Raw genomic sequence first — 18,396 nt, 5'->3', positions numbered from 1 at the left:
AGGAACGCCACTCCGTAATATGCGTATTAATAGACGTCAGATAAAGCAGGTTGCTTCCGCCACTGCAGAGGATGTTCGAGAGGCTGGCGTTGCAGGCCCTGCTGGTGCTCAGGTATATTATATGTGTTTGTTTATAGACATCAGATAAATCAGGCTTCTGATGTTCGAGAGGCTGTTACGCGACTCCGTAATTTGTGTGTTTATAGAGATCAGATAAAGCAGGCTGCTCTCGCAGAGGATGTTCGAGAGGCTATTACTTGACTCTGTTATATGCATGTTTTTTGGGATACAGATTATGTTGAACTCCCTGCAGCCCATGGTGGTCAGGTAAGAGGAACGCTACTCCGTAATATGTGTGTTTATAGACATCAGGTAAAGCAGGTTGCTCCCGCCACCGTAGAACATGTTCAACAGGCTATTACGTGACATTGTAACGTTATATGTATGTTTTTGAGACATGTGTTGAACAACCTCAGATCAATTTAGAGCATGTTGCTCCAGTGTGCTGCTCATGTACATATGGTTACCAAGGCTACGATGGGACTGGCACATGGGACACACTGCCCCCTGGTAGGCAGTGAAGGAGCATGGCCTGCTCTTGACAAGCTCACCACACACTACCACCAATAAGCAAGGCTGTGCATCATCATGACAACTTCGGGTGAAAATGAGATGTTACAGGCAGTTGTGTGGCACATGCTTCTCTTATGCCTAGTTTACAGTAGTTGGTACAGTACGTGGCATATGGGTCAATGACGTTTTTTTGTGCTCAGACATCAGGTGGTACAACAGCTAATGCCTGTAAATGAATTAGTAATTGATAATTAACGTTCTACAATTAATAGGCTTTAATCCATGCAATTAGCTGTGGTTACACCACCCTGACGTGTGCTGCTACTGAAACGTCATTGACCCATATACAGTTAGGGCCAGAAATATTTGGACAGCAACACAATCGTCATCCTTTTCCACCCTATACCCCACCACAATGGATTTGAAATAAAACAAACAAGCTGTGCATCAACTCTAGACTCTCAGCATTAATGTGAGGGTGTTAAAAACCATATTGCATAAACAGGAATGAAATAGCAACATTTTTTGTGTGTGTTGCCCACTTTTCAAGGGATCAAAAGTAATTGGACAGTAGGCTTCTCAGCTATTTTCCAGTCAGATGTGTGTTATTCCCTTACTACACCATCACCAAGATGTCAATACAAGGTCTTAGAGTTCATTTGAAGTGTTCCATTTGCATTTCCATATATTTTTACGGAATATCCATGATATCCAAAGTCCACCTGTCACCATCAGTGATGCAAGCCATCATAAGGTTGAAAAAACTCAAAACAAACAATTTGAGAGATGGGGAAACATTGAATATGACTAATTCAAGAGTTCAGAATGTTGGAAAAAAATAAATACCAGAGCAACACCAAATTACCTGGCAGACATGGAAGACAAATGCTGTGGATGACAGACAATATTCTGTATCTGGTGAACAAAAACCCATCTCCCAACAGTTGGCCAGATGTAGAACAGTGTCCGGGTGAACGGTGGATACATGTCCAAGGCAACAATCAAGAAAAAGATCAAGAACATTGAGGAACACATCACCATAGGAAATACAGAGGGTTTACTAAAAGATGTAAATTATTGATTGCATCAGAAATAGCAATACCAGATTTGGCTTTGCCAAACAACATCTTTAAAAGACTGTATAGGTCTTGACCTACATCCTATGGACCGAGGAGACAAAAATCATCTTGTACAAGGGTAATGGGAAGAAAGGAGTATAGAGAAGGGAAGGAACTGCTCATGATTCAAAGCATACTACCCAATCAGTGAATCATGGTGGTGGTAGTGTCATGGTGTGGGCATGCATATCTGTCAATACTATTTTCCCCTCGTATTTATTGATGATGAGGACTACAGACAAAAGCCACAGGATGAATTCTGAAGATTTTCAGGCTATATTATCATGTCATATTAAACCTAATGGTTCTGAACTCATTGGACAATGCTTCACAGTGCAGATGGACAATGACCTAAAGCTTCATCATGTGAAAGCCACTAAACCATTTCTACCCCCAAAAAGTTGAATACTATGCAATGGCCAGTCAATCACCTCACCTGAGTACAATTGAGCAAGCATTCCACTTGCTGGAGGCAAAACTGAAGGGAAAATACCCTAAGAATAAGCAGGAACTGAAGACTGTTGCAATAGAGAGCTCACCATAGCATCACCAGAGATAAAACCAAGTGTCTATTGATGTCTATGGATTGCAAATTACAGGCTGTAACTGACTGGAAAGTATTTGCAACCAAATAATTAAAAAATGAAAGTTTGATGTATAAATACTAGACTGTCCAATTACTTTTGGTCCCTTAAAAATGGGGTGGCACTGATAGAAAATGTCATAATTCCTTCACAGTTCATTCGATTTGGACGTAAACACCCTCCTTTTAAAGTTGAAAGTCTGCTGTTAATGAACATCTAGTTTGTTTAATTGCAAATCCATTGGGATGGTGTACAGCACCAAAAAGGAAATTTGTGCAGATGTCCAAATATTTATGGCCCTAACTGTACAGGGTGTAGTTTATGAGGATAATAAGGCCAACCCTGGATTCTGTCCACGTGTGAGTTGTGCTAAGTACTTCCTGCCTTGGCCTAAGTCCAACAGGAAGCAGTATTCCAGTTCCTGTGTGTGTGCATGTACTGTATAGGTTGTGTGAACAATGTCAAGAGTGTTTACATGAAAAATGCCTGCTAAGCCTTCTTGAACCGGACACGCTCAGGTCTGTTTTTCCTCGCAAAAGAGGAGAATGGATAATGTGTTTAGCCCTTGACGAAGTTAAGAATTCTTAAAGGATAACTTCACCGGGCATCACCTGGTACTGACAAGTCAAGGGTAGCGTGAGCAATACAACAGCGTATTGAAATTGGCAGAAGTGCCCCTTTAAGGTCTCAAACCTATTGCATTCTACTGCCAACATACTGTACAGTATTAATCTATGTGTACTACTATGTGTCCATTCAATATTCTGTTTTATTATTCAAAACTTTGGAGGATTAATCTAGTGTGATGATTTTTTTTGTACAGTTTAATTCTCTATTGACATTTTTCTGGACACATACATTTCTCTTTGTTCTGCTTGAGTAAAAATTACATCTGTAGCCTATTAAAGCTACCGTTTGTAAAAGTTGTTTAATTTACTCTAAGTCAGCTCTGACATATGGAGCAACATAAGAAGTTCTGTGTGTGTGTTTTTGAAAAAAAGTTAATGTTTGTGACACTAAAATCCCACACAGTAGCTTAGTTTTTAACATTTGTCGACAACGTCAGTTAGAACAACAGAAGCGACCTCGACGTGGAGCCACCTTGTCCAGTTCTCGCTTGAAACATTACACTCGTCGTTAGTTACGGTTGCGGGCCATCACTTCCCAGACACAACACCACCCCATGGTTGTTTATATTATCTTATCTCCGCCCCCTCACCAGATGCGCCCAGTCAGTCACCGCAACCCCGTTTGGCTGGCTCCCTCCCATCACAACAACCGATTACCCCCCCACTCCTCATTCGATTTGCCTGATGCATTACCCCCGGCATGCTACTCCATCACCCCCCACCAGCCAGTCTCCCCTTTTACCCCATTCCACCAGCCCCACCAGTAACGAGAGGCTGGTGGGGAGGATGGTGCGGGGGGCGCGAGGGGGGGTTATTCTATGATCCAGGGAATTGAGTCGCTAACTAAGAATCACATTAGTCTGGGTTGATTTGCATGGAAAGCAGTGCCGGGCCGCCGATCAGATTAGGGTCGCTCGCTCTCTTCTGCTATTTCAGCTGGTGGGGATACGCTGGAGCGCTCCCTCTGTTTCTCTCTCTCTCTCTCTCCCTCACTGTCTCTCTTTTTCCCTCTCTTTTCCCCTCTCCCCATCTCCCCCTCCTTCCCCTCTATATCTCCCTCTCTTTTCCTCTCTGCCCCTCCTCTCCTTCTTTCTTTCTTTCTCTGTCGGTCTCTGTCCCCCTCTTCCTCTCGGGGGGCGTGCAGGCAGCCACAGTGCAGCATTAGTGCTTTCCATTTTCCGCATGAGTGCTCTGAGATGATGAGGGCTGCCGGCGCTCCCTCGGACCCCCGTCAACGACAAGGGGTGTATGTGTGTGTGTGCGTGTGTGTGTGTGTGTGCGCGTGAGTGTGTGTGTGTGTGTGTGTGTGTATGTGTGCGTGCGTGCGTGCGTGTGTGCGTGTGTTACAGAGAAAGGAAGCTGTTTTTCCAATGAATAGTTGCCTAAAGGTCTCTGCTTCACCTGAGGGCAAGACTGACAGAGACAGTAAAGTCCCACTTCACCACTATCCCTTTCCTCTCTTTCTCATTCTGCAACTCTACAGTCTGTCCATCCGTTTATCTATCCGTTTGCCTGTCACTCTTCTATCTCTTATCACTTCTCTGCAGAGCCATATCTGTCCGAGTTTTTTTTCTCCATCGTCCTCTGCTACTCTCTGGGTAAATGTCTTCCTAACTCACTGTTACAGTCCCCGGCCATGATGGGACCATTTTCTCCCTGGCTCTCTCTCTCTCTCTCTCTCTCTCTCTCTCTCTCTCTCTCTCTCTCTCTCTCTCTCTCTGTCTCTCTCTCTGTCTCTCTCTCTCTCTCTCTCTCTCTCTCTCTCTCTCTGTCTCTGTCTCTCTGTCTCTGTCTCTTTGTCTCTGTCTGTCTGTTCCCATCTCTCTGTCAGTACGTCACCTTTCACTCTGTGACATCATGACATGTCAATAGCCAGGCCTATTTCTCTTCATGGTCTGTTTTGTGTTATAAAAGTGTTTATGAGAATGATCATTGTTGTGCTGTAACAATGTCTCATTATGTTGATAATGCTATGGACGTTACCAATGGATATTATCAGTAATGGAGGTATTATTATATTCATGCCAACCTCCTATTTCTTTATAAATCATCTTCTTAATGGTTGATGCCAATGATCATTGTCAAAAGTAATAATGTCTACTTTTATTATTATTATTAGTAGTAGTATGATTATTACCTTTGTGCCCTTCCTTTTTCCTCATAATTTGTATTCATCATGGTTCTGCCTCTGGCTACATCCCCATCTCAATCCCAATCACACCCACACGCCGAGACAGCCAGACCACCATGCCAGCCCAACAGTCCATTCTAGTAAGACTCAATGCTTGCAGCTTAGTGTTGCCAGCTTTGGGCAAAAATCTTCCAACTTGAGTAAATCTGTCCGCTGTCTCCCACGGACTGTTACTGTACTGTTACCTCGCTGTGGTGTACACTTGAGTAGCCTTGGAGCAAGAGAAGACCTTTTGGAGCGGATATCTGACTCTCACTACTGATATACTGTTGTTGTCTTTATTTTTGTGTTTTGGGCTCTGCATTCTGCCTCTCAGCTCATCTGATGTATTGTGTGCGTGTGCGTGTGTGTGTTTCTGTGTGTGTGTGTTTCTGTGTGTGTGTGTTTCTGTGTGTGTGTGTTTCTGTGTGTGTGTGTTTCTGTGTGTGTGTGTTTCTGTGTGTGTGTGTGTGTGTGTGTGTGTGTGTGTGTGTGTGTGTGTGTGTGTGTGTCGGCCTTGACAGAGAGTTCCTGAGGCTGGGCAACCCACTGAACTGCGGAGCCTGGGACAAGAAGCTGCTGAAACAGTACAGAGTACACAAGCCCAGCTCACTCAGCTACGAGGCGGAGATGAGAAGTAAGACACACACACACACACACACACACACACACACACACACACACACACAGACAGACAGACAGACAGACAGACAGACAGACAGACAGACAGACAGACAGACAGACAGACAGACAGACAGACAGACACACAGACAGACAGACGCACAGACGCACAGACGCACAGACACACAGACACACAGACACACAGACACACAGACACACGCAAGACACACACACACACACGCACACAGACGCACAGACACAGACACACGCACAGACACGCACAGACACACACACACACAGACACACAGACACGCACAGACGCGCACAGACACACAGACAGACAGACACGCACAGACACGCACAGACACGCACAGACACACACAAGCACACGCACAGACACACACACGCACAGACAGACACAGACACACACACGCACAGACACACACACGCACAGACACACACACGCACAGACACACACACGCGCACAGACACACACACGCACAGACACACGCACAGACACACGCACAGACACACACAAGCTCAGCTCACTCAGCTACAGGCGGAGATGAGAAGTAATACACAAGCCTCTTTAATTTCCCTCAAATTAATCCTACTATTGGAAGTGTTATATCTTGCTCACCAGGCTTTGTGTGTTAGTGAATGTTTGAGTGTGTGGATGCGTGCACGTTCGTCTGCAGGGTAGGATGGACATTTTAAATTTCACTAAGCGTCTTTAAAAAGTCATCAATTACCTCCAGACTCAAAGCGCTTAGACACACACACACACACACACACACACACACACACACACACACACACACACACACACACACACACACACACACACACACACACACACACACACACACACACACACACACACACACACACACACACACACACACACACACACACACACACACACACACACACACCTTATTAATCTCTGTACAGTAGTTTCTTCAAGAGCCTCCAACAGAGAGCTTGTTAGTCCTTGTTTCTCTGTCTGAAAACTCTTTGGGCTTCTGCATCTCATCACTGAATGGCGGGAATGTTATTATTAACCCTTTATCGTCCACAGTTGAGAGGAAGTGATAGGGAGGGAAAGGGGAAGTGGAATTGGCTCAGTGTTCAAACTGAAATAAATGGATAGACTCAAAATAAGGGGTAAATTCCATTATCCAAACTCCTGTCTTCCGTTGTGGCCTCGCGATGATGTTGCAAGAACGCAAGAAGATTAATTCAATATCTCGCACAAGTGCAACTCTAAGGGCATTTTCTCATTTGCAATCGGGATGTTGAATATAGGAAGCGTCCCCCAAAAGTTGCTGTGCCTAGCCTGACAGCGGCGTAAACTTATTTGTTTTCTCCACAGAGGTCAAGTCAACGTTTGGATAAGGGACTGGACCCTAGATGGGATTCCACCAAGTGAATCATAGCAATCATAGCATGACTTTCACTGTCAAGTTGATCACATGATCATGATGTTTCAGTTTAGCTTTATTGCTACATATACTTTGGATACAATTGCTATAGCACATGTTTTATGAACCAGTTTCCAGTAAGCAAGTCCTACATAGAAGTGATGTTTTGGAACTTATGATGGCCACCCAGGGCTGTGTTTCTTAAAACTAATGTTGCTAACCACTTAGCCTATGGGAGATCACATTGCAACCAAGTAGTGTAGTTACCGGCAACATTGTCGAGAAATGCACCTCAGGCTAACGCCCCCTTTGTAATCCTAACTATGTATCAGTTGTTGACATCTCCCTCCCTCTCTCTTCTGCCCTATCAGGTAGCATGACTACGTCGATGGAGGGCTTCGGTCCGGACAGTGTGTTCTCGGTGACTACGGAGGACAGCAGCCAGTACCGCATAAGCCGCAGCCTGGTGCGCTCGTCCGAGGACAGCACCGTGCCCCTGACGCGCGTCAAGTGCCTGGTCTCCATGACCACGCCGCACGACATCCGGCTGCACGGCTCGGCCGTCACACCCGCCTTCGTGGAGTTCGACACCTCACTCGAGGGCTTCGGGTAAGGTCCAGCGATGGCTGTCTTATTTGGGCAGAGGTGGATTAGAAGGTTGCAGGCTCAAGCCCCACTCTGCCTGACCCAATCGATGTGTCCTGAAGCAAGATACTTAACCCAAAGTTGCTCCTGGTGGCAGGGTGGTACCCTGCGTGGCAGCCACTGCCATCGGTGGGTGAATGTGAGTCATACAATGTGAAGTGCTCTGCTTACTCGAAGGAGTGGAAAGGCACTATATAAATGCAGTCCACTTACCATTTCTTTGCCTGGTACAACAGATGAAAGCAAATAGAAAATGTTCACTGCACACTTTGACTTTGTTCATTTATTCAGAAGGTACAGCGCATTTTGCCTCTGTGCGTCATCAGGTTTCTTGTGCACTGTGTAATGAATAAATGGACAAATTCAAACAAGTGTTCGGTAAACATTTCTTTTGAAAGGTGAAAATTACGTCTTTTGGAGCATTTCCCTCTGCGTAATTCCAAAAAGGGCAAAGCAGGAATGATCAAAAGGAGTCGTGCACAGAGCTGAATGGAAATCACAACAGTTTTCCCTGATTTGCTTGCAGCCTCTTGTGTGTGACTTCTTTTCCTTGTTTCTTTGTTACCTGGCTGTCCATGTGCTTGTTTGTCTGTCTCTCTGTGTTTATATGTGTCAGCCTTTGGAAATGTACTCCACTGTATTAGCGTGAGAACATAGAAATATTTTAAATTGTTTTGACCATGAAAAGAACAGCTGCTGAAATGGCTGATTCAAGACAGACCATTCTGATAATGCCTGAACGATGTCTAATGACGTCCATGGCTGAATACCGTCAAAATTTCTGCTTGAAATTGGTGATCTGTTGATGATGATTGGTGCTCTAAACCAGGGGTGGGGAACCTTTTTCATTCGAAGGGCCACTTCAAATTCCTACAAGGGCCGTAAAAGTCCTCCGAGGGCCGTATTATAAGCACAAACCATAAATGGCCCTCGAGACATAGGTTCCCCACCCCTGCTCTAAACAAAAGACCATTCACACCTTTTTCTGTCAGCCTAGTTGCAAGTCTGCTTTTTAAAATACATGTATAAGGCACACCTCACAAGTTCAAAGCAAGACTTTAGTAAGAATCTTTTTTTCAGTTCATCAGTGCTGTCGACATTGGCAGCTCATGTTTCATATCCACCCATGCAAGTCAGTCTTAGTGAAGGGGAACATCTGGTGAAGACCGGCTGCAGGAGGGTGTCTGCTGGGAAGCCTGGAGCAGAATGGTGTCCAGACACCCCAAACTCAGAGCCAGCCAAAGGAGAACTATTTATTCAGCCCCGACACCACACACATGCTGACCAGACACCAGCAGACGCTGCACTGTGTTTTGATGCCCCACACATATCTGCAGGACCAACTTACCAGCTACTTTGTGACCCATTAGTGAGTGTGTTTCTGGCTGGTAAGATTAACATCTACTAGCCACTTTGGCTGGTGATAAAAAAGCTAATTTGGAGTATTACAGTTTATCAGGAAGAGACAGTGGGAGTGCATAGAGATGAAAGACTGCATACTGGTGCCATATTCAGAAAGCATTTCACCGCGCACCTAACTGTGTGCACTACCATCAAGGCCGTACCATTGTTGACTTCTGAATAGCTATTAGAAATGTCAGTGAAACCCAGCCACACACTACTTTTCCTCAATATGTTTTGTGTTCATTTATGCCAACCTTCCCCCCCTCTTATTTCTATTTATTTACAATCCCTTATGTCCCCACATGCATTATAAATACATGTGGCCTGAGAGGGCTGAATAGAACATGGTGGCTAGGTTTGCGAGACGGGGACAACCAGGGGAAACACTGCGTGTGTGTGTGTGTGTGTGTAGGTCTGCTTGTGTGCGTGTGTGTGCTTGTGTGCCCATTCTTGTGTGCGTGTTTGCGTGCGTGCATGCATGCTCACATGGGTGCGTATGTGTGTGTGTGTGTATACGTGTGTGTGTGTGTTTGTGTATACGTGTATGTGTGTGCACCGCCACAACAGTGTGTGCGCGTGCGCATGTGTGTGTGTGTTATGCTCCAGCTCCAGCAGCACCAGGCGCCCATCTGCTTACATGAAATATTCATCAGTGACATTCCTGCCGAGAGAGAGAGAGAGAGAGAGAGAGAGAGAGAGAGAGAGACAGAGAGAGAGAGAGAGAGAGAGAGAGAGAGAGAGAGAGAGAGAGAGAGAGAGAGAGAGAGAGAGAGAGAGAGAGAGAGAGAGAGAGAGAGAGAGAGAGAGAGAGAGAGAGAGAGAGAGAGAGAGAGAGAGAGAGAGAGAGAGATTAGAATATATGAGGGGTAACATCTGTGTGAGGCTGAATGAAAAATGGGGGGATGAATGGATGAAATGAATGAATGAATGAGCGAGGGAGAGAGGAAAACAGGACATGGGATAACGGAGAGAGAGAGGGCAGAGAGAAAGAGAGAGATAGAGAGAATGGGGGTAGAGAACCATACTCAGCTAGGCTGACGTAGACACATCTGCGGGGGCGGAGGAGTGAACGAGTTTAAGAGAAAGTGGATGAGCGATAGATGGAGAGGATGGGGGATCAGAGGAAACAGAGTAGGAAAAGGGGGGGCAAGCGACCCGTTTAGGACGAGGAACCCCACTGTGGGACTGTGGACATGAGATGGTGGATAGACAGACTTAAAAGACATACACCGCATTCCACATTATTATGCAAATGACATTTTTCGCTGTTTCCCCAAATAATCAATACAAATGACAGTCGTCATAATTTTCAAGTCATCAGCCATTAGAGTACAATTTAAAAGTTTTTGAATGAACCTTCCAATGATAACAGTATTTTTTTAAATAATAAAAAACTTTAAATGCTCTGTTCCACATTATTACGCAAAATAGTTTTGTAGTGTTGTAATCCAAATTTCTTTCTTTTTTTCCCATTTACCTCAAAACAGTTGGAATTTGGTACCTTCTAAATTACATTTCAATGTTCAATACTTGGTGATAAGCTCTTTGTCTTAGTAACTGGAATGCTGCGATTAACATTGAAGTCAATGGTAGGGCATTGCATGGGAGTTATGGAAGCCCAGATATCCTTGATGCTTTGCTCTCAGCTGTTTTTGTTTGTTTGGTCTGGTGACCCACACTTCACTCTTCAATATACCCGTAGATTTCCATGCCACGTTTAGGTGCTTTTGAGGTGATGACATTCTAACGCACCAGACATAAAAACCCCATTGAAAATGAATGGGATGCTATGTCTGGTGAGTTAGAATGTCATCACCTCCAAAGCACCTACACGTGGCATGGAAATCTACGGGTATATTGAAGAGTGAAGTGTGGGTCACCAGACCAAACAAACAAAAACAGCTGAGAGCAAAGCATCAAGGATATCTAGGCTTCCATAACTCCCATGCAATGCCCTGCCATTGACTTCAATGTTAAGCACAGCATTCCAGTTACAGCTTATGACCAAGTTTTGAACATCGAAATGTAATTTAGAAGGTACCAAATGCCAACTGTTTTGATGTAAATGGGAAAAAAAGAAAGAAATGTGTATTACAACACTACAAAACTGTTTTGCGTAATAATTTGGAACAGAGCATTTTGGGCATTTTAAGTTTTTTATTATTTAAAAAAATACCGTTATCATTGGAAGGTTCATTCAAAAACTTTTGAATTGTACTCTAATGGCTGATTACTTGAAAATTATGACGACTGTCATTTCTATTGACTATTTGGGAAAAGGGAAAAAAATGTCATTTGCGTAATAATGTGAAATGCGGTGGAGAGAGAAAGAGAGAGAGAGAGAGAGAGAGAGATCCTGGAGCAGGTGTGTTTGTGTGGTAGAAAGAAGAGAGCTGGTGATGAAGTGGTGACTGAAGGGAAAGCAGGTTCATTAATTAAGCCACACACACACACACACACACACACACACACACACACACACACACACACACACACACACACACACACACACACACACACACACACACACACACGGTTATTTCATTGTTCTTTTTTTTGTCTTCAGGTTTAGTATTGCGGTGGATGGTGGGAACATGGAGACCTTCTATGAAGGGCTCTATATTAACTTTTTTTCATCACTAGCCAAAATGGCTAGTAATGGTTAGTAACTGAAATTTCACCAGCATTTGGCCAGTTGGCTGGTGTTAATTTAGAGCCCTGCTTCTATGTTTATACTGCACAAAGAGCTAATACAGTATAGCATACGTGTGTGTGTGTGTGTGTGTGTGTGTGTGTGTGTGTGTGTGTGTGTGTGTGTGTGTGTGTGTGTGTGTGTGTGTGTGTGTGTGTGTGTGTGTGTGTGTGTGTGTGTGTGTGTGTGTGTGTGTGTGTGTGTGTGTGTGTGTGTGTTGATGAACACTTCTCACCCTCTTCTTGTGAAGTGAAAGGCCTGTGGCTGTCTTCACATGAGGAGTGCAGGCGGACACTGGACACCAGTCTGACAAGCCAACCATTCTCTCTCTATCTCTCTCTATCTCTCTCTATCTCTCTCTATCTCTCTCTATCTCTCTCTATCTCTCTCTATCTCTCTCTCTCTCTCTCTCTCTCTCTCTCTCTCTCTCTCTCTCTCTCTCTCTCTCTCTCGCTCTCGCTCTCGTTCTCACACACACAGACACGCACATACGCGCTTTGATAAGTGTAGGCACTGCCTGTCTGCAGCTGGACCTTGGAGCTTTGGTTTCGACACATTGCATTATTTATAACACACAATGTCCGTAATAGTTGTTTTTGCCCCCACCAATGTTGTGTAAGAGACTCGCAGATGGCGTATGTATGTGTGTGCGTGTTTGTGTGTGCGTGTTTGTGTGTGCATATTTGCGTGTGTGGTTCTGCACTTTTGGGAATTTGAAACTGCACGGTACTGACAGGTTGGCACTTGTGCGTGTTAAGATGCACCTGCTAAAAATATTTCTGTGTTTTTTTGTATGATAAGCCACCATGTTGTGCAAAATGACACGGGGATGTTTTTGTTGTGTTTTTTCTGGGAATTTGTTGTGCAGCTGTGCCATTTCTGCCCAGCCTGGCCCCCCTCCCATAATGCCTCATCTGTGTGTGTGTGTGTGTGTGTGTGTGTGTGTGTGTGTGTGTGTGTGTGTGTGTGTGTGTGTGTGTGTGTGTGTGTGTGTATTCCACAGCTGTCTGTTCCTGCCCAGCCTGGCCCCCCATAACGCCCCCTCCAACAACGCCAACACATCTGGGGTTAGCGATGGAGCTGTGCTCAGCGGCATGGGAGCTGGTTAGTAGATGGTTTTACACACACACTTGCACACACACACACACTTGCACACACACACGCACACACACACGCACACACACACACACACACACACACACACACACACATACTTGCACACACACACACACACACACATACTTGCACACACACACACACACACACACACGCACACACACACACACACACACACACACTTGCACACACACAAAAACACACACACAAACTCAGAGTGCCACTGCATCAAATGTTGTGATGAAGTCAGAAAACTCTCCTAAAGTACCTTGGCTAGACACACACAGACACGCACACAGACACACACACACCATACCTCCCAAAATCCGGGAAAATTCCGATTTTTTAAGCCAAAATCCGGGAAATTTTCTAAAGGCCAAATTCTGACAGTCAACGGGATGACAGAGACGGATCGGACGGTGCGTTCTACTCTGCTTTTCACAACAGCGCGCGTGCAAAGACAGTACTGTCTAAAATCCCTCAGCACACGTTTTATAGCGTGGAGAAGCAGTGCAATGAGCGCAATGAGTTTCCTCTTGTTGTTTTGTCGCAGAAGTTGTCTGTTCGTGCAAAACTTCGTGCTGGTACAGGTTGTGATTAGGTTAATCGCATGATTCGCTGTTCCGAGGCTGTTTTATGCGTTGCATGAACTGACGGTTTCTGAGGAAAAGAGTGGGCGCACAAGCGCTACGGAGCTCGAGGGTGAGAGCTCATATTTTCAAGGAACTTCAATTCTTGGTGTCATATCTGGCATACAATCTTCTGGCAGGTAGCTTGATAAGCAAGACCCTCTGTACCTCTCTTCAAGAGGGGGTGTGGCTCGTCGGACAGGGCCGTGGGTATAATGGGGCACCTAAGTCACGCCCTTCTACTTCAGATCCGTGGGGCTGGAGCTCTCAAAATTTTGTATGAGAGTTAATGGAGCGAGTCAAGCTAAATCCTCATCCCGTTTGGCATGTGCTCCGGATTTCACATATGATGGCAGTGAATTTGAAAGGTTTGGATTTGCGTCGTAAGACCACTCATTTTCGACACACAAGAAACGTTATTTTAGCTTTTGTGCAAAACTGTGTAAGAGACTACACGTGTGCCTCGCATATTTGACGTGAACCGAGGCACAGCCAACCCTACCGCTGCACTGCGGCTTAAGTGGCTGCACGTCGGACATGCGACTTCTGTTGTGTAGTCCAAATAATTGTATATTTTTGCACGCACACAAATCAAAAATCGCTTGCTAAGTGAAGTCAACAAGCACACCATTGGTTATCATTAATTCTGAGCTACAGCATATGTGTGATCGACGGGGGAATGCGAGGTGGATCGGAAAATAGCTTTGATCAGTCCATTACAACACAGTCAAAAGCTTTGGCGTATCCCAGCCCCATGAGCCGCCCGGAATGGGTGGAGACTTAGGTGCCCCATTACTGGACCGACAGTGTTTTTTGATAATGTGAAAAATCCAGGATATTTCCGGGAAAAAATTAAAATCGGGAAGAAATCGGGAAATTAGTCAAAATTAGGGAGTTTCCCAGGAAAGTAGGGATGGTTGACAGGTACACACACACACACACACACACACACACACACACACACACACACACACACACACACACACACACACACACACACACACACACACACACACACACACACACACACACACACACCTCCGTCTGCATTAATCTTTTTTTTCAGCGTGTATTTCAGCGTGTCTCTAGCGCAGGCTTGTCTCAAGCAGCAACAGTAGCTGTTTGAGCATCAGTGCCTACCTCTGTGAGGTATTGTAAGTGGTGCAGACAGGCTGAGTGCTGCCTACGGGTTGGTGCAGTGCACTCTGGGTGCTGTAGTATTTATGAGTGCAAACGCTGGGCCTACTGCTGCTGCTGGAGCTGGCTGGATTCCCTCTCCCCTCTCTCTTCTTTCCATCTCTCATCTCTCCTCTCTCCTCTTTCCATCTATCCTCTCCTCCTCTTTCCATCTCTCCCCTCCTCTTCTCCTCTTCCCATCTCCTCTCTCCTCTCTCCTCTTCCCTCTCCCCTCTCTCTTCTCTCTCTCCTCTCTCCTCTTTCCATCTATCCTCTCTCCTCTTTCCTTTCTCCTCTCTCATCTTTCTTCTTCCCTCTCTCCTCTCTCTTCTCTCTTCTCCTCTCCTCTCCCCTCTCCCCTCTCTCCTCTCTCCTCTCTCCTTTCTCCTCTCTCATCTCTCTTCTTCCCTCTCTCCTCTCTCTTCTCCTCTCCTCTCCCCTCTCTCCTCTCCCCTCTCTCCTTTCTCTTCTCTCCTCCCTCCTCTTTCCTCTCCCCTCTCTCCTCTTTCCTTTCTCCTCTCTCCTCTTTCCATCTCTCCTCTCCTCTCTCCTCTCTCCTCTCTCATCTCTCCTCTCTCCTCTCTCCTCTCTCCTCTCTCCTCTCTCCTCTCTCCTCTCTCCTCTTCCCTCTCCTCTCTCCTCTCTCTTCTCTCTTCTCTCCTCTCTCCATTCTCCTCTCTCCTCTCTCCTCTCTCCTCTTTCCATTCTCCTCTCTCCTCTCTCCTTCTCTCCTCTCTCCTCGGTAACACTTTATAATAATGTTCCTTAGTAAAGACTCAGTAAATAATTAACTAATGATGAATAAAACATTAACAAATGTTTTTATTATTAACTAAGTTTTATTAATGCTTTATAAAATATCTACAAATGATATATGCAAGATTTTACACACCTTATAATAAAGTATTTTATTCATTTACAAGCAACTTGTAAATGTTTGATAAATATAAAATATTAACATAGCATTTCCTAGTCATTTACAAGCATTTGTTTACATTTCCTAGTCATTTACAAACGTTTGTTAATGTTTTGTTCATCAATAGTTAATTATTTATTAAGCCTTTATAATGCTTTTTTGCATCCATTATTCTAAAGTGTTACCCTCTCCTCTCTCCGTTCTCCTCTCTCCTCTCTCCATTCTCCTCTCTCCTCTCTCCTCTCTCCATTCTCCTCTCTCCTCTCTCCATTCTCCTCTCTCCTCTTCCTTCTCTCCTCTCTCCTCTCTCCTCTCTGCACTCTGCAGACAGCCGCACGGCTGGCTGAGTCTGACCCATTTAGCAGGGTGACGTCATGGTGCTCTCCCCAACTCTGAGGAAACTGCTGCTGCAGCAGAGAAGAGAGAGAGATGAGGAGAGGAGAGAACAACATCTCCATCTCCACCCTCCTCTCTCTGTTTCTTTTTCTCACTCACCCTCCTCTTTCCATATCTCTCAATATATCTCCATCACTATCTATCATGCTCTACCTTGCTCTCTTTCTCTGTCTCTCTTTCTCTCCCCTTCCCCTCTTCCCCCTTTCTCTCTCTCTTCATCCCTTCCTCCTACTCTCTCTCTCTCCCCCTCTCCCTCCTTTTCTCTGCGTTTATCTCTATCTCTCTGCACTCTCTCTTCACCCTCTTTCTTCATCTCTCTCCATCTCTCTATTTTCTTTCCCTCCCTCTTTTCACCCTCCCTCCCATCCATCTCTGTTTTCTGTCTCTCTCTCTCTTTCTGTTTCTCTCTCTCTCTCTCTCTCACTTTTTTCTGTTTCTCTCTGTCCATCTGTTTCTCTCTCGCTCTCTCTTTCGCTCTCTTCTGTTTCTCTCTCTCTCTCTCTCTCTCTCTCTCTCTCTCTCTCTCTCTCTGTCTATTTGTCATGCTCACTGCCCTTCTCACTCTCTCCTGTGAGTTTTGGATGCCATGCACCTTGTGTCTAATGTTAAGAGAATGAAGTGCCTATTCTTGGCCGCTATGTATTTCTGTGGCATGAAAAGTGCTGCTGGGTGGTGTCTTGCTGTGATGGCTGATCTTTATCGTAGTCCTAATGGGAGTGGTAAACGACCACGAGCAGCATTTTGGAGACTCAGCGAGAATATTTTAGTTCATTGGCTCCAGGCGATGAAAAATTACCAGATGAAATGTAGCTTTTAAAGTTTACTTGTACAGAAATTATGCATCTTAATTGAGACTGCATAAGTAAGTGGTAACTGTTTGTTTTGCAGTGGTCCTATGGTTTATATAGGACTACCAAACATAGTTACTGTTACATACCGGTGTTTTATAATGCGGTAGATAATTAAGAAAATCTGAAAGGAGACAGCCTTTAATTCTTTAAGACCTCTACGATTACAGTTTCACCCCAAAGACACAGCTGGGCCCAGTGTTCTCGTGTTCACTTCCACATGGTTTCCAAGTTAATCCATCATATTGGAAAAGTCTGCGTCTGAATTGCCTTTCCTTATCACCATAATCCTCGCAATGCATTTGCCATGTGAATATGTGAAATTGAAGGGGATTGTATAAGAAAGTCTTAGAATCAAAGTCTGAAAAAGAGGCTTTGAACCTCTCCATAGCAGTGCTGTCATGCTCATAATATTAATACATTTACCACCTGCTGTGAATGATCCAATATGCAACTTAATATACAGTCCCAGGAAAAAGTTTGTACACCCTTTGAAATTTCTTACCTTTCTGTCAAAATTGGTCATAAAACATGGTCTGATCTTCCCGGAAATCGCAAGAAGGAACAACCAGAGTCTGCTTTAATTAATTCAACGCAAACATTTACAAGTTTTCATATTTTCATTGGCCATAAGATGTAAACATTCACAGGACAGCAAGGCATAAGTAAGTACACCTTTGCATTCAATAGGTTTTAACCCTAAGTTAGTCGCAATAACCTCAACCAGATGTTTCCTGTAGTTGCAGATCAGATTAACAAAACAATCTGGATGTATCTGGTCTCCCTCTTCTTTAGAAAACTGCCTCTCGTCAGCAAGGTTTGTGGGATGTCTGGAGTGCATAGCTTTCTTGACTTCATGCCATATAATCTCAATTGTTTTTTGTCAGGGCTTTGACTGGGCTATTCCAGAATGTGTATTTCATTATTATGAAGCCATTCTAAAGTCGATTTGCTTCTAAAGTATGGGTTGTTGTCACATTTCAGCACCCATCCTCTTGTGTGCTTCAACTGTGTGACAGACTACCTCACTTTTTTTCTGTGAAATATCTCGATAAACTTCTGAGTTCATTGTTCCACTGATGATAGCAAACTCAAAAGGGCCTGAGGCAGCAAGGTAGCCGCATATAATGATGCTCCCGGCACCATACTCAAAGGCGGAGATGATGTTTTGGTGAAGGTGTGGTTCTCCAGTTCTCCTCCAAACATGACATTGTGTGTTCCCCTGAACAATTCAACTTTGGTTTCAACGTTGGTCTACAGAATATTTTGCAGTAATTCTATGAAGCATATAAATGCTTTTTCGCAAACCTCAAAGGTGCAGCAATATTTTTTTGGACAGAAACCCCATTGATTTTAGATTGGCAGAATGAATCCCATTTTTAGCTATTCTTGGTTACATCTCCTCTTCTGAGTATGGTGGTGGGAGCATCATTATATGCGGCTACCTTGCTGCCT

The 18,396-nt window shown here is 44.6% G+C and overlaps 1 protein-coding gene across 1 annotated transcript in view; it reads left to right on the top strand.

The window, feature by feature from the left end:
* The window catches only part of wdfy3 (WD repeat and FYVE domain containing 3), a 172,191-nt gene that overhangs the window by 73,651 nt on the left and 80,144 nt on the right, over positions 1-18,396 (top strand). The window contains exons 18-20 of the mRNA XM_063195219.1: positions 5,599-5,711; positions 7,491-7,728; positions 12,864-12,964. Coding sequence (XP_063051289.1) covers positions 5,599-5,711; positions 7,491-7,728; positions 12,864-12,964 — 452 coding nt within the window. The remainder of the gene's footprint in view (positions 1-5,598; positions 5,712-7,490; positions 7,729-12,863; positions 12,965-18,396) is intronic.

Source organism: Engraulis encrasicolus, chromosome 3, assembly GCF_034702125.1.
Source record: "Engraulis encrasicolus isolate BLACKSEA-1 chromosome 3, IST_EnEncr_1.0, whole genome shotgun sequence".
Lineage (NCBI taxonomy): Eukaryota > Metazoa > Chordata > Actinopteri > Clupeiformes > Engraulidae > Engraulis > Engraulis encrasicolus.
This window is presented reverse-complemented; position numbering and strand designations above follow the sequence as displayed.